At 44.1% G+C, this 16073-nt stretch overlaps 1 protein-coding gene across 4 annotated transcripts in view; it reads left to right on the top strand.

The window, feature by feature from the left end:
- Window positions 1–100: 100 nt before the first annotated feature.
- SNX8 (sorting nexin 8) overlaps window positions 101–16073 on the top strand; it is a 28880-nt gene continuing 12907 nt past the window's right edge. The window contains exons 1-4 of one of the 4 annotated variants that reach the window (XM_087730945.1): window positions 101–255; window positions 1966–2045; window positions 12887–13077; window positions 15138–15255. In XM_087730945.1, the coding sequence (XP_087587071.1) occupies window positions 12937–13077; window positions 15138–15255 (259 nt within the window). In that variant the 5' untranslated portion in view covers window positions 101–255; window positions 1966–2045; window positions 12887–12936. Of the gene's footprint in view, window positions 256–452; window positions 1641–1965; window positions 2046–4514; window positions 4645–5851; window positions 5936–12886; window positions 13078–15137; window positions 15256–16073 lie in introns of those variants that run through there. The other 3 variants (XM_087730944.1, XM_087730943.1, XM_087730941.1) reach the window with 3 other exon arrangements.

The following is a 16073-nucleotide window of genomic DNA, read 5'->3' as shown; positions in this document are numbered from 1 at the left end:
CTCCTCGCCCAGCCAGCGGCGGCTGCCGCTCCTCCTCACCCCGCAGCAGGGGAGGCTCCCCCCGTTTCGTGCCTCGCTGTGGTGGAGCCCAAGATGGCGCCTCCCTCCAGTCTACTGAGGTGGGGTTCGGCCGAACCATTTTTCGGGAAGCGGAAAGCGGGAGGCGCCATGACATTTAACCGCGCAGACGTGGAGCAAAGCCTTCCTGCCTTTTCGGCAGCCCAGCGTATGTCCCTGTCCAGCGCTCGGCGGAAGGTGACAGGACCGCACACTGACGCGAAACCTGCCCGCCGCCCCCCTACAAACCTTCCACCATGCGCTCGCCCGAAGGCTGGCGGGGCCCGCGCGGGCGCTACCAAGCTCGTGCAGAGGGGGAGGCACGTTTGTGCTCGGGCGCGGCGGGCAGCGGCGCCCCCCCGCGGGCGGTGGGACGGCATGGTACGGCCCGGCGGCAGCCGCCACCTCAGCCCCGTGAGGGGCCCGGCCGGTCCCGGCGGCGCGGGGGGAGCGGGTTGCTAGCTCACAGCGAGCCGTGTCCAGGCCAGCTGGGGGTTGAACATGCCAGGCCGTCTCCGAGCGTTGTAATAGTCTCTACCAGACCTTTGTGTTTTTTAAATTACATTTTCCGTGAGGTAAAAAATGACGCCCGCTATCCCCCACCACCGCTGCGACGCTGCGGTTGGCGGGAGAAGCCTCCCAGAGGAGCAAGTGTCCCTGGCTCGACGCGGTGACCTCTCGCTGCAGTGGTACAGGCAGAAGGACAAGACGCATACCCCTCGCTAGTGTTGTCCAGTCAGCTGAAGCGTTACCTTGCGTAATCCTAACATCTTAGTATGATTTTTAAACTGGTAAAATTCTCTTCTCTCGCGCTGGCTACCAACGTGACCAGCTTTCAGAGAGAGCTGACCTCTATCGATTAAACCATTACTTTCTGTCTAGGGCACCTCAGGCTGATGTAAAAATATGCGGAGTGTAATTTTTTTCAGTATGCATGCTAATGCGATATGTTCAAAGTGGCAAAGGGAACCTGGAGTTTGTCTTGCATACCATCTTGAGGTTTCGGTGACGTTTTTAGAGGAAAAAGGTCAGAACAGTTTTTGAGGAATAGTTCATCTGTGTTCACTTCCGAGATGAACACTTGAATTTTGTGTAGAGTTTTTTGGGTTCTTTTTAGCCCAGTGCCATCAATCAAACCATCAAAACATTAAGAATGCCAGCATAAAAAATTCATGAGAAGAGCCGAACAGGTACTGTACTTAGAATTTTAAATTTAGACCCCATCTTATATTGTAGTATCTTCCATGTTTTGATAAAATCTTGAGAGAAGATATTTAAGAAATTAAGCCAAAATCCCTGTTTTGTAATTCATCAGCTAGTCGCAAGATGGCACCCTAACTCCATCCAAATTCAACTCATGACTGGCGCTTTGTGCAGGTTTTTTTTTTTCCCCTCGTTATATCATGGTAGTTGACCACACTTTGACGTCCTGGTTTGCATCAGCATTGACACGCTAAAGGGTAAAGGAAATGCTCTCTTGCCATCACAACCGTGTATTTTTTCAAATGTGCGGGAGGACATGCTGCGGTTCAATCCATGGTCCCAGCTGGGGCCTGAAGATTACGTGGCCCTTCCAGGAGCATGTATGTGGTCTCTCTTCCCTGTGTTTCACCACTTTCACAGTTGCCTGTATTGTTGGAACGTGCAATTTTTGTGTATTACCTTTCTTCCTGTTTGCAAGCTAATGACTACTTTTACAATCACTTTGGTTAAACACTGAATGTAAATGCTGGATCCTCCTTTCCTGTCTTTGCATGGTCTGCTATTTGCACTTTCCCTTACTTTACAGCAACTTTTGATTTATCTTCCCTTCCTTCCTTCCTTCCTTCCTTCCCCCTCTCCTTTCTTCTATTGAAATTTCCCTTCAGTCCCTGTGCTACTATCTCACTGCTATTCTTTGTCTTCCAGTCCTTGCTCAGCAATCCGAGGGTGAGAGGAACAACTTTTAAAACCAGAGATTTTCGCACTAGCAGCTGGAGCCTGTTCCTGTAAGTATTCCACATGCAAAACTCCTAATCAATGGGAAATTTGGGGAGAGAAATCTAGCAGGAGTGGCTTTTTGTAACACAACTGTCAAACCAGCAATACCTCATGAATTTTACTGAGTGCAAGTGATCTGAGAATAGTGGAGCTGACAGCACTGATTCCTAAAGTGAATTCTGAAAGAGTAAGCCAGCTCTTATGGTGTATGAAATTTTATCTAATACTGATAGGACGTGCGCAGTGATGCATTGAAAGACCAGGGCCTCGGGTAGTCACGTACTTTTGCATTACATTTGTTACCTGCAACCTGCTGACACGTGCCCTTTCTTTCTTTTTCTAGTGATTATAGTTCCTTTATGCTATAGGTTTTCCAGAAGCTTTTGCTGCAATTACAGCAAATATGGAAGTGCTCCATAACTTACATCAAGCACAATCTTTCTGGCCCTGTTAAAAAATTATTACGGCAATTGAATTATTTTTCATGGTGTTTTTCTTCAAGACTCGTCCCGTGGATTGCAAAAGCAATCTGCAATTGATAATGTCTTATTTATACCAAATAAATAGTTATGCTATTAGCTTAAGTACAGGCCAATCAAAGATCTATAGCTAAATGAGAACATGTTGATTCCTCCATTCATTCTCTCAAAAAATGCTATATTGGCGGAAAATTGTGTAGCGCTGAGTTTTCAGAAGTGCTGAGCGTGCAAAACTCTCCACTCGGCTGCTGTATAAACATGATTTGAAGGGCCTCTCAGCTTAAATAATGCCGTGCTTTTTTAACTTTGTACACAGCTTTAGTCTGCACCCACGCTTGTGGGGATCTCAGCTGAAATAGCACTGACACAAGAGGCAGAAGGGAAAGGAGAATCGCTCAAGTCATTCACATCCTTGTAGCAGCATGGAAAGTGTCAAGGCAGAGCATTATCATCGTAATTACTTACACCTGAAATAATTCTCACTTTATAATTTTCTGGTTTAGTTCTTTATGCATATAGTAGAAATAATTATTTATCTTCCCAAGATTAATAAGCATAAGGAACATGAATTAGTGAATGCATCCAATACTTTAGATATTAAAACCATAAAGCATTATTGTGGATTGGTAGCATCTTCAATCTGGAGGTCCAGAATCTATACCTGTTTTTGTGTCTTGCTTGTTCATGGTGTTTCCAGGAAAACCACTGTACAAAACATATGCCTTATTTTTCACCAGTGTCAACCATATCATTCCTGACTAATGAAGTACTGGAAGTGGAAAAAAAAATCACTAATAAAATGAGAGGCATTCATACCTGAAATTCTTATTTTTATGCAGTTTTGGAAAGTGTATTTGCATTCCAAAGGCTGATATTTCTGTGCTTTCCTGAATAGGTTAATGTTCGTTTCTACCATATTTACTTTTATTAGTGCATTCCTTCTAGTGCATAGTATAAAATGCTACAGTGGCTTTTCCTGCAGAAAAAATTAAGTATCTGCTTTAACTCGTCTTCAAGAATATTTCATAAAAATCCAAATACATCCAAAATATAAAAAATATTGAGTATAGGAGACACCCTGACTGATTGACTAGATGGCAGCAGAAATTTAAATGCTGTGGAAAAAGGTAACTCGATGAAAGAAAATATACCAAAAAGTTGCCTTGGAGTATCTCATCTGACTTGAAATACAAAATACAGCCTCTCCACCAATCGCCACGTGACTGGAAGGACTGTCTTATTACCACTACCAACAATTTATTTACTTTTTGTAGCGCACAATGAAATCTGCTTGCAACTTCACATTCCCAACAGCCATCCTTTGCAGTTTTCAGGGAAAAAAAAAAAATTAATTTGATTTCGGAATAAAGCTTGTATTAAGCCCATGAGCCGATCACTTCTTTTCCTATGCTTTAAGATATTTGAAAGATTTATTATTAATCTTGAAGTGGTTTAGAAGTGCTTTGAGCAATCCAGTCAACAGCAGGGACGGCTTATTGCCGCTCTGAGTGTCTGAGCCCTTTGTGGTGAGGAAGGCGATGCGTTCCCGGCAGCCTTGACCCCCCAGAACTGAAGTGCGTGTTGAAGTGTGTTGCCTCATCATGGACGTTATCGTGAAGTGCCGTCACAGGCGATGGTGTTTCGACATGACACAATCTCTGGCCTTGACCTGGCGCTGCAGAAGGAGGAGGCTGGGCTGGGGTGTTGCTGTGCTGGCAGGGATGGCGGAACCACCGCTGCGGTGGGCACCGGAGTGGCCACCGCGCTGGCGGGGACCTGGTCTCCGGGACACGCCGCGGGTGGGGCCGCCTGTCACGGCGACGGGTGCTGCTGGCACCGCTGGAGCCGGCGAGGGCCGCCCCAAGTCCCCGGGCGAGGAGACCCCGGCCAAAGCTCCCCCCCCCCCGCGCCCCGTGCTGTGACCACAAGCAAAGCCCCCGCCGCCCCTAGCCTCCGGGCCGCCCCACGCCCCGGCCCGCCGGGAGGCGGCCTCTCCCCGCCCGCTCCGCCCGCGCTGACAGGCGGGCGCTGCGGAGGAAGGGGAGGGCGGCCGCCGGGCCCCGGCCTCACATGACTGCTGCCGCGATGGACGGCCAGCCGCCCGCAGGCAGCGCGGGCGCCGGCACAGGTACGGGGCGGCGGCTGCCCGCCGGGCGGGAGCGGGCGGTGGGGCAACGCCGTCCGCTCCCCCGCTTCAGGGGCGCCGCCGCGGTGCCCCTTCCTTGCCGCCGGCGGCTCGGGGCGGGTGACAGGGCTCCTCGGGTGGGGTCGGGGCCGCTCCCCCCGCCAAAACCTGAGGTGAAAGGGCGCCGCCTTCCTCTTCTCCCCCCGGGGCGGCGGGCGCCGGGCCGACCCTGGCCCGCAGGGGGGCTGCCCCGCCGCCAGGCCACGGGCGGGCCTCGGCGCTGCCCGTTCCGTGGTGGCGGGGAGTTCCCCTCCCTTTCCCTCCCCTGGCGAAGGCGGCCTCTGCCCCTGGGTGATGAATAAGGGGGAGCGCTGGTGGGCGCCCCGGGTCGGGGGACTTCGCCTGCCCCGGCGGGAGGGCGGGCCCGGGGCGCGGCGGGCAGCGTTCGCCGGGCGGTCGCGTCCCGGTGCCCGCCGGCTCGGCGGGAGGTCGGCGTCCCGGGGAGCCCTCCTGCCAGCGCCTAACGCGGGGACGGGGCGCCAGCCGCCGCGGTTCCTCCGGCGAGCCGTGCTGGCCGGGCGCTGCTGCCGGCGCCGGAATGACTTTATTTCGCCTCCTTGTACCGCGACCGCTCCAAGGGACCCCGCGGCACGGTGAGGCGTGCGGGGACGGTTGGGGAGGCGGCTGGGGAGGCGCTGTCAGTCAGCCCCGGGCAGAGGCCGCGTCTCCTCTTCTTGCTGACCCGAGCCAAAAGCAGATCCAGCATGAAAAGAAGCAGCTCGAAACGCTGAAGTTTTAAGAGCGTGCAGCTGAATCTGAGATGAAGAAACTTGCAGCCAAGTGCTGCCAGCGCGTGTTGTGAAACGAGACCTGGAGGGAGCTCCTGGGTGAATTAAGAAAATAACATGCTAGGCTCAGAACAGTTACACTGAGGGAAACTTTTAGAGAGAAACAAGATAATACAGTTCTCTAAAGTTCTCTTAAAGTGGCTAAAGTTTCATACTGGCAATTACTGCTCTGTGCGTAGTATTTTTTTTTTTTTTCTGTTTGGAAAGGAAAACTAGCAGAGGTTACGAGTGGGTCAGCTTTATGCAGGGAAAAATGGTTTGGTTGGATTATATTCAGGCCTCAGTGTGCTTTTGATAGGCCTGTGATGCTCCTGATGCAGATAATGCTTACAAATACATTATTTTGGAATATTTCTGTCCAGGACTGATGTAAGATATTGGGATATTGAACAGCAGCCTTTGTGGAAAAAAAATGTCCTACTGTACCAAAGAGAGAGCTTGTTCAGGTATGTCTATTACAGATTTCCCGTCTGCTTCAGGAGCCTTATAGAGCTCATACGGTTGTTTCTGAGTGGAGTATTCTTGATCTGATTAACTTCCGCACTGATGGTGGTGCTTCTCTAACTGCCTGCTGTACTCAGCCTTATTTAGAACACTTTGCTTTCTTTGACAAAGCTTATATTGTGAACACTGAGAGGAGGTATCTAATGGTCTTAGCAAAAGAAAAAATAATGGCGTGAAAGCAGGAATGTTTTTATTTCTAGCATCATGATGCGGGTTCAGTGACCTTGGAAGTTTCATACCCATATGTAACTTTTTTGGAGATCAGTGAATATTCTAGGAGGATCTAAATCTCCTGAGTAATAATGAGAGTCCTGACAGGGCTGTTGATGCCCACCTATGACAGCACATGCAAATGCTGTCTTTTTTTATTTTGCAGGGTTAAAACTACTTTAGCACAATCAAGAGCAAAAAGAAAAAGGATAATGTCCAATACATTAAAGTCAGTTTTGCAAGGTCGTTTGTATTGACTTTTTTTTTTTTCTCTTGCTCCCATTTGAGCCTATTTTGCAATGATTGCAGGGAGCTAATCCAGGTGTGTTGGCTGGGGAGGGAGGTGGGTGTCTCCTTTTCTTCTGGTGGTAAATTTTTAACTATGTGTGCAGCCTGTAGGAGGGCTTGGTAGGGAGGGCTGTACCAGTTGCAGACGGTAGAATTTGTACGTAACCGCTCTGATTTCCCCCACAATCTTCAAGTTTTAGTGGGTTGGTGCAGGTTGATGGAGAGAAATGTATCCGTTACAGACATGTGGAACTGTTACAAAAGGAGGGGAGCTTTGATGATTGCTTTGCAACAGGATTTGAGATGTGACTGAGCTTATTCTAACTATAAAACATGTGAAAAGACCATTGGGAGACTGTAGTGTGTGGAGTGGCATGGCATTTTTTTTTAATGCCTAAATACTAAGATCAAGTACTTTCTCAGAGAGTGAGAAATGTGCGAAGCAAAACAGAAAGATAAACAATTTCTTCTGATGGTGTTTTCTTGACCTGTGGAAGGAAGGATGATTGTCAAAACTTAAAAATTTTATAGTTAAGCTAAAATGCCCTGTAAAAGTTTGCTGGAGAACAGTTGTATGTATTATTGCTTGTTGGGTCTGAATTTTCACACTTCCATCCTCTTTATTAGAGCTGGGCGTGAAAAATGATAGTTTAGCAATCTTCCATTGTGAGCTGGGAAACTGCCCTAGTGAGGATCTGACTTTTTGTCTTCATAGTCTTTGGGAACATTCCTCGATGGACTTTTCTCCCCTAATCCTGTTATTTCTTCAGTGTGTCTCCATCTCACTTTATTGCGTTTGCTACAGCTTAGGACTATGGCTCCATGGCTGACTTGCGAACGGAATGTGTTCCTTGTATTCCCAGACTTGGGAAATTGCTTAATTAATCACTTGAAGATCTAGCAGCATAGTTAAAAGAACAGGGCACTAGACTTAAAGTTATTCTTTGCTCTGGCACGCAGATTTGCTGTGTGACATTGGAAGGCAATAACTTGGTGTTGGGCTTTTTCCTGCTGTAGTATGTGATTGTGGTATTTTGAGAAGCAGTTAGAGGCCTACAGCTGTAGGGGAATGCAGAAATGCTAGTGCTTTATTATTATTGTTAAATAAGGCTTAGATAACCCACCTGAATATTTTTGAGTTGTGCATTACTTCTCTGCTTCATCTTGAAAAGCACCACGTGCTGAATAACAATCTGAAACTTAGTTGGGGGTGGAGGGGGGGAACAAAACACCACCAAAAAAACCCCAAACCCATAACTACTCCCAACACCTCAAAAACAAAAAAAAAAAAAACCAAAGAAAAAACCCAAACCCAAAAACAGAGCAGCCAGCACAGGATGCATGTTTGACGTCTGCACTGAGAAAGCTGTTTTTTTTTAAGGAGAAACCCAAAATGTTAGAGCTTGTTTTCCAACATCTAATTTTATGATAGTATGTGTATTATTTTATCTTGTGCTGTTTTGGCATTGGGTAGCTTGTATTTACAAGTCTATTGTTGGGAGGGAGAAGGAAGGACACTATCGCACCATCTCTTAATTAGAGTGAAGTTAATTAGGATTACTTTTCTTGAACCTAGTAAGGAACACGGACCTCTCTTCCATGTTGAACATAGATCCGTGTATCAGTTAGCTTTCTTAGATAAAATAGACTGATTCCTTTGCGTTGCTGCTTTCTAAATAAGAATTGCATGGTTTTAAATTCCTTAAAAAAACCCAAACAAGTTGCATACAGTTGTCTTAAAAATATGTAAAGCCCTTAATAGGAAGAAAGTTTTGTTTGTTTTTTTTGTGGAACTTCTGTTTTTCTTTTCTTGTTTTTAGGTGATTTCAAATTATGTAAGAACTTAAAAAAAAAAAAAAAAGGCAAGAAAGGGAATCTATTTGGAGTTGTAGTTGAAATCTGCACCAGCTTTCCGAGAGGCCAATGTGGACACTGAATTCTGGAATTACGGAGGAATGTGTTTGACACAATATGGGGGAAAAACATTTCCATAATTCCTGAGGCTTTTCGTGAGAAGACAGAAAGGAAAGGGAAATGCTGATGAATGATATTTACATTGCTGCTTCAATATTCCTGGCCCAAGAGTTTGTAGTGGAGCCCTCATTTTTGCCAGGGAGAAATCTGAGGTATCTGTGGGTACAAAAAGACTCAGTTCTCGTACTCCCCTGCGTTTCCCGTGAGTTGGATGACCTATGCTCCACAAGACCATGGCCTGTGATGATGGAGAAGAAATCTTAGCTATTTTTCCTAAAGGCTTTGCTTCCTTTCAGACTCCTTTCTCCTTCTAGAAAATCTGCTACTAATATAACAAGTAATTCTATGGCACCTTCTACTTAAGTGTGTCTAATAAATTTAGCTCATTAGCACCCTGGTATAACAAAGAGTTGCTAGGAGCAGCCATCTGTAAAATGGAGATAAGGCCTCTAAATTTGTCTGATAGAACTTAAATAGGGAAGGGAGATCTATATTGCGATTTACCACCTATGCTTCCAGCCCTTGCGTTGCCTTTCTCTTCTGTATATAATTACTCGCGTGTAAAACCTGCGTGCAGCTAATCAGACACTTGAAATTCTACTTTGGGTTTAATAAATGCATGATTTTAGAAAATTTGATCGAGGAAACTGGTAACTGTGGAGGGCAGATTGCTGTCCAGTTGTGTGAATTGGAGTAATGAATGTCGGGTGCTAACTACAGTCTGAAATGTGTGGTATAAAGTAGCGAAGCTTTCTCTTTCTGTTCTTTGGATTAGTTTCTCAACTCCTTTCAGTCCAAAGGCTACCTGACTTGTTACCAAAACCAAAAAAGTATTATGCAGTGTTTTCATAGTTCTTTTTCCTTTACAACCAAACGATAATTAGGCTAGGCTTTGAATGCTGCTTTAAATGTTTATTGTCATCTTGTTGTCTGCTTGTTTGCATATGTATGCATATATATATTCCTTTTAACTTTTATTTCAAATTGTTTTCAGTTATACCAGACCGCTTCCTGGTATCTTATTGACAACAGATTGAGAAACTCTGCTGTAGCAAAAGGCTAGCTTGCACAAAAAAAGCTGATTTTTATTTTGTCTGCTTTCCTGTGTTTCAGGGGACTGTTTCGTACCTCATTTCTGTATTCACTTACTGCTCTATGTATATAAACTTTACTGGATAATGATCTGCTGAAACCGAAGGGAATGTTTTCAAAATTAGTTGTTCTTGAGCAGAGAGTGTGTGATGGGAAGCATTAAGTGTTCTGTTACAATGCATGTAAATCCTTTTGCTGGTTGAACACAGGAGCTCATACCAATGAGTTCCCACTATTATCCGCCATTCCTGGCCAGGGCTCTTGAGACTGTTCCTGAATTGGCTCTTTAGCAAGTAGAATGAAAAATGGGCTGAAGAATAGCTTCAGTATATATCGTTCTGCAGGGTTAGTGTTAATGCTGCGATAAGTGTTTTCTAAAACAGGTTAACAGCTGTTCCAAAGTCATCTTATTGTGTTCTCAGACCAATGTTTCAGGGTGTAAATTCACCCCGCGTAGCTGTCTTGTTGATATGAAACACACTGAGATTATTAATTAAACAGTAATTATTCAAACTTGTTTGTATGGTTGTCTGATTTGTATGATTTCACACATTTAAACAGGGTTGAGATCTAAAGAAGCTACAGAATATTTCAGGAAGAGCCAAGTGTGTGAACCGCTGATAGAGAGAAGGTATTTCCTGTAGGTGGTTTTGGAAAGCAAATTTAGAGAATAACTCGATGAAAATCGGCAAAGTATTACAAATGAAAGGAGCAGCGTGACTGAATTATCAAAGGAACGCTGAGCCTTGTCTAGATCTCTCTATGGGGCTTCATTCTGTAGTTGTCTGATGGGGTAATGTGGGCTCAGATCGCTGCAATGAATCTGAGGGTCCTTCTCAACAGCAGTTTGGCTGATCATGGTGCAGGTTCCAGGCCTTATAGATGAAATACTGAAGGATTCATAGTTCATCCTACGAATATTTTCTCCTGCTACATATCTTTTGCCACTGGGAGTTTCAGTAGCTCATCAGACAGTGCTGAGCCCTAGTTTAGCAAGCAGTTTGTGCCATGAAAGTCCCACTTTCTTTGTTGGCCAGCAGGAAGATAGAAAGCAGGGAGAGTGATTCAGTAGGCAGGAGGAGTGTTGTATTAGTACAGACTGGCACTGCTCTTGGGGAAATAGGTGCGTTGCATTTTGGCTAGCCCCGCTTTGGGAGGCTAGCTTGTTGTGACTGCCTCTGCAACGTGAGCCAGTGGTTTAGCAACACAGAGGACTGGAATTGTGTGTAAGTGTGTGTGTATGCATTGGAGGAATAGAAAAATCTCCTGTGTCATGTTGCATTTCACTTATGTGTCTTGAGCAATTAAAACCAAGAATTACAAGGGTGTGCACCCAGCGAACCACTGCTCTGGAAGGTGAGGCTGTCCCGTGCTTTCCATAGTTCTTTGCGTGTATTTTTGACACTCTTGTTAATGGGGTTTATTATACCTTGCTGCCCCATCACGGGGCAGGTGGGCGAGGATTTTTCTACACTAGAAAATCTTTTCCCTTGCTATCTGTATTCTGGATTTTCTTTCTTCCTTTCCTTCCCAGTTCAGCATCTGTTTGAAAAGTGGATATACAAATATGTTATCACTTTATCCAGCAGTATCCCATGTCAACATTGAATTAGCTTGCATTATCTTACCACAAATTTCTGGCAGGTAACTGGAAGTTTTTAGGAGCTGCTACGTAGGTGGGGTTAGTAGGTGATACATTAGTCTATTAAAGCAGAGGTGTTAAGACTTGCTTCTCTGAGTCACATTAGCAGGAATCTGAAGCCTGATGAGACATGTGGGATAAGGTCATTTGTCCTGGATTTGGTTTGGTTTCCTTAAGCCACTTTACGGAACAGAGAACAAAGTGTCTGTTCTGAAGCTATGTATCTGAGGAGTTGGGGATTACCTGTTTTCCCCATTTATCAGGGCTTAGAGCACATGAAGGAGCAGGTAGGAAATCCTTATCAGGAGGTCAGGGCTTTCAAGTTAAGGATAGGAGTTCTTATCTTCCCTGAGTTAATTTCTTATACAGTTATCAACTTTTTGAACTATGTATCAAAGCTTAATAAAGAAATCGTTCTTGCTTCAATGGTGTTACTGTCTTTTTGCGTTCTCAAAATTTTAGATATGTTTAAGAAGGGGTGTAACTTCTGCACAAGGGCAAGGAAGGGATGATTAATACTACCTAGCTTTTCTAGGTAACTTTTCATCAATAGATTCGACTTGTTTTGTAAAAGAGCTTGCTCGCAGTGTCCCTCTTAAACAGACATATACAGAGAGAAAGCAACCCATCTGTTTCAGACTGGAGAACAGAACTCTCAGGTGTGGGTTGAATAGATTGCAGGGTTATATCCACATTTTTCACCCTGTTTCTTATGTGTGAAATGAGTAGAAAAAAAGGATTGCTTTGAAAAACAATGTAAGCTTAGTTTAGTCACATAATGTGTGTAGTTATAAAGTCAAGTTGAGATAATGGGCTGCAGTCAGTCGTTCGATAAGAGAGCACTCTGAATCATCATCTTCTGCCTTGTTTGATGTAGTTTGTCCTCCAGGGCCATATTCTTAAGAGCCATCTTTTTTCACTTTTGCATCTGGCTGAGAATCAGTTAGAATCTCTCTGTCCAAAGCTGTCCAGCTATGGCTGAGTTCACTGTAAAAAGATGTTTGTTTTTTAGCCACGAGCAGTGGAATAGGTATATTTGAAAGATTTTGCCAGAGCTTGCTGTGGTTGAGGAATTGTCGGGTTGGTAGCTCTTATTAGGAACCTTTTTCCCCTGCTCTTGAACTTAAGCATATTGACATAGTAAATTATTGTAATTTGTGGCCACTCTAGCATACTATCATAGAGTTCAGTAAAATTATGTCAAATGAAGTGTCTCCTTCCTTTGTAATGACAGGTAAAAATAATGTATTAAATTTTTGCAGCACAGTAAAATAACACATTTTCTTTCCTTCCATGAGTTGTTCTAGGCAGAATCCAAAAGCGCTGAGCAAGGATTTAGTTCATTTTGGCAGATCCTGCTGTGGTGGGAGCTGGACAGACAGGAAATGCAAGCCTCCTAGCTGATTCACAGAACAAATTTGGCCTGTGATTCTTCTTTTGCTTAGTAGAGATGTCTTTCTGACTCGCTATAATTGGTGGTGCTCCTGGGTGTTGTGAAGAGGGAGGTACCAACGTCTTGAACGTGTGTGAAGTAGCATAGCCTCCTGGGGGAGTGGCTCGACTGTTGCTCTGGTTGTGTTGCACCACTGTGGGAGCACTGAGCAAGGGAACAGAATATTTTAAGGCTACTTCTTTCACTTTATCTTATCAGGTCTACTGGACTGTTTTTTCCCTTTTTGTCTTTTAGATTTGGCAAAGCCTCCAGTAAATGAACCAAGGGAACCGGAACAGTTTCTAATGCAGGCGCCCCAGGGAAATCCACTGCTGCTTTCCCACACCCTACAAGAGCTATTGAGCAAGGATAGTGTGCAGGTGGAGCTTATACCTGAGAAGAAGGGCCTTTTTCTGAAACATGTGGAATACGAGGTTTCCAGCAAGGTAATGTGAACAAGCACTGGTCTTAGCGAGAATGTATCTTCTTAAGAATGTCTATGCAGTTGCTGTTGGCAAAGTCTTGTCTAATTTGATTGATGTGTTGGGTGATGCCGGTTTTGAGTAGGCCAGTTGTATGGGCTTACTTTAAATGCAGTAGCACTATGCTTTCTTGACCTGGGCTTCTGCAGTATGGAGCATCTTCTAACTGAGGTCTGATGGATGGTCTGCTAGTTTACTCGCTTGAAACCTGAGCTCTGTACAAAAGCAGATGTATAACATTGAAAACTGAATGTTTGCATAACGAATCGGGGTAAGTGACTGGGTATTTCAAACTACTCCAAGCGGTGAAGAAATCGTATTGGCAGTGCTAAACTGAAATCCTTTATAAACAAAAAAGGTACTGCAAATCCTTCTGCAGAGTCTAGGCCACTTTCAGTTTACTTGCCCCAATTCTGACCTGTAGGTTCTTCTCTTGGTGTAAGAGAAGATTGACAATGATGTATCTTTTCCTGTTTATATAGCGGCCAGTGAAATAGCTCCCCAGTAGTTTCTCTGTGTTTTTTCAAGAAGGAAATCTGTCCTCTTCAAAGTAGACCATGAGCAATTTACATCTCCCAGGCCACCAAAACGTCAATTATTGAGTTGTAGTGTTGTAGCCGCTGTTGTACACATTTGGAGACACATTTGGGTCACTTGTTTGTAGTGACGTTTGGGGCTTTAGGTGTTTTAGACTGACGTCCGTAAGTTTGTCAGAGACGGTTGTGAGGAGGAAAGGGCAGACACAGTGAATGCTTCCGTGGGTTTTCTAGGACTCAATGTTTATTTTTGCCTGCTATTTCAGGGCACTGGACTCAGTGGCCCTGGTGGTCTCTGTAGATTTTGATTTAGGAACCCATTGCCAGCTCTTTTCAGTTGCTGTCATCTCTCCTATGGTTGTAGCTGTAGAATGATACTTCCTCAAAAAGAAGCATAGCTTGGCCTTGAGCTTCACCTGAGATCTGCAACACAAATCAACATCAGATTTCGAGGCAGATAGAGGGAGGCCCTAGGGGCTGTGTCTGTTGTGCTCCAGTTATGTGCTTCATTGCTTTACTTTTGAAAACGTGTAGTGCCACAATAAATGGTGGATGATGTGCAATGCAAACGTAGTGGGAATGGGTATAGCGTTGTGTAGTCTTTCTTATTAGATGCTCCAGTAGTTGAATCTGTAGTAATAGTGTGGGGGCATTGTGGGGTTTTTATTTATTTGTTATTTTTAAAGGATTTCTGCCTCCTAAGTGTCTTGTTCTAGCTGCTACCTAACTCTTTTGGAATTAAAAAAAAAAAAAGTTTCATCGGCCTCTTCTACATATTGATCTAAGAAATGCAGAGTGAAGGACTAAGCTTTTTAAAGGAACTTTCAATCTATTTATAGATCTAACATCAGTGAGAGGTCTCTCTTTCTCTTGTGAGGTTCACTTAAAACATCAGTCATTTGGGCTAATACTTAACATGATCTAAGACTGTTTTGCTGCCTCTGGATTTGAAACTGATTTAGAGAAAGTTCCTAAGAGCTAGAGCTCAGGGACTTGCAGTACTTCAAGAAAGGAGCTCTTTAGAGCACTTTAAGTGTCGGCACTATTTCTAAATGTTCTGTCTAATTTGGAAGACCAGAGAGTTTGAGGGAGTAACAGTATGGAACCACGGCAGATTTAGGGTATTTGTAATTTCTTGGGAAACCTTTTGCTCTCCATTTCATAGTCTCTTTCATCTTGTGTGTGAGTGAAATCTGACGTTTTTAACTGAAAATCTTATTCTCAGAAGGACTGTAGTTAGAAGAATGCCATCTCTATTCGTTATCGAAAGGTGGCTGCCTTTGGAGTCTTCTCCCTCCTTCCCACCACAAGGCCTCTAAAGGAAGAAATATGTCATTTCTGCAGTCTCTGGGTCTGATTTCTTTCTTTTCTTCCTTTTGTTTTTAGTGCAGCTGATAGCAAAAAAAAAAAAAAAAAAAAAAAATCTGGAAATGCTGCTGATTGTCCAGCCCGTGTATTGATTTATCCTTCTCCCTTCCTTAATTGCAGAGATTCAAATGCTCAGTCTACAGACGATATAATGATTTTGTGGTGTTCCATGAGATGCTGCTTCAGAAGTTCCCGTATCGTATGGTGCCATCGCTTCCACCAAAGAGGATGCTGGGAGGTAAACCTGGGTCTTTCTTTTGACTGGAGGGCTTGTGGTCAAGTGTGATCAAGGTGTTGAAAATAAAAGTTTAAAAGATTGAAAGTCTTTGCTTCTGCTTGGCTCAGAAAACAACTCTGAGGTTATAATACCCAGTTTGGAGGTGGGAATTATTGCCATCCTAGAAATTCCCTGTATGTAAGATATTAATGAAAAATTTCAGTGGGGTTTCTTTCTGTGGAAGTTGAGTATCTAATGACTTTTCTGGTAAGATTTGAGGCGTAATTCTACACAAGACCATGGCAGAGTTGCAGGTATTGTTTTTTAGGAAAATAGGTTAGGATGATCAGTGCTGTAGTGCTAAAAGTGTAGAATTGCTACCATCCTGTTGAACAGCTGTAGTATGTATTGTATGTGAAGTGTTCAGCATAGAAAAGATTTGTGGAAATCCCATTGTTTTTCAATAGCGAGAGAAGAGTAAAGATTAAAAAAAAAAATTAAAAACCTGTATTAAAAGGCTTAAAACTGCAGAGGAGCTGATTGTGTAAAACCAGCAAAATCGCTTCTCCAAGTGAGAGCATACTTGATCCTGTTGAGTTAGCGTAGGGTCCTGACCTCACACACACCTAAAAAGGTCTAGTGAACAGAGATGTTAAGCGAACAGCTTCAGCACTGCCTATTATAGTATTACCTTGCACAGAAGCCTTATGATGCAGGCAATGGTAATTATACTTTCTCAGTTTATGTAGAAGAAAGTGTCTCTCTGGCAGATGAACCAACTGCCTTAATGTAGCTATCGGCCTTTTTTTTTTTTTTTTTTTTTTCTGTTCTAAAAAGGA

Source organism: Nipponia nippon, unplaced genomic scaffold (genome assembly GCF_047370975.1).
Source record: "Nipponia nippon isolate SJK-2023a ecotype South Korea unplaced genomic scaffold, ASM4737097v1 scaffold_5, whole genome shotgun sequence".
NCBI classification, from domain to species: Eukaryota; Metazoa; Chordata; class Aves; order Pelecaniformes; family Threskiornithidae; genus Nipponia; species Nipponia nippon.
The sequence above is the reverse complement of the archived record's forward strand: the minus strand, read 5'-3'. Positions and strand labels throughout refer to the sequence as shown.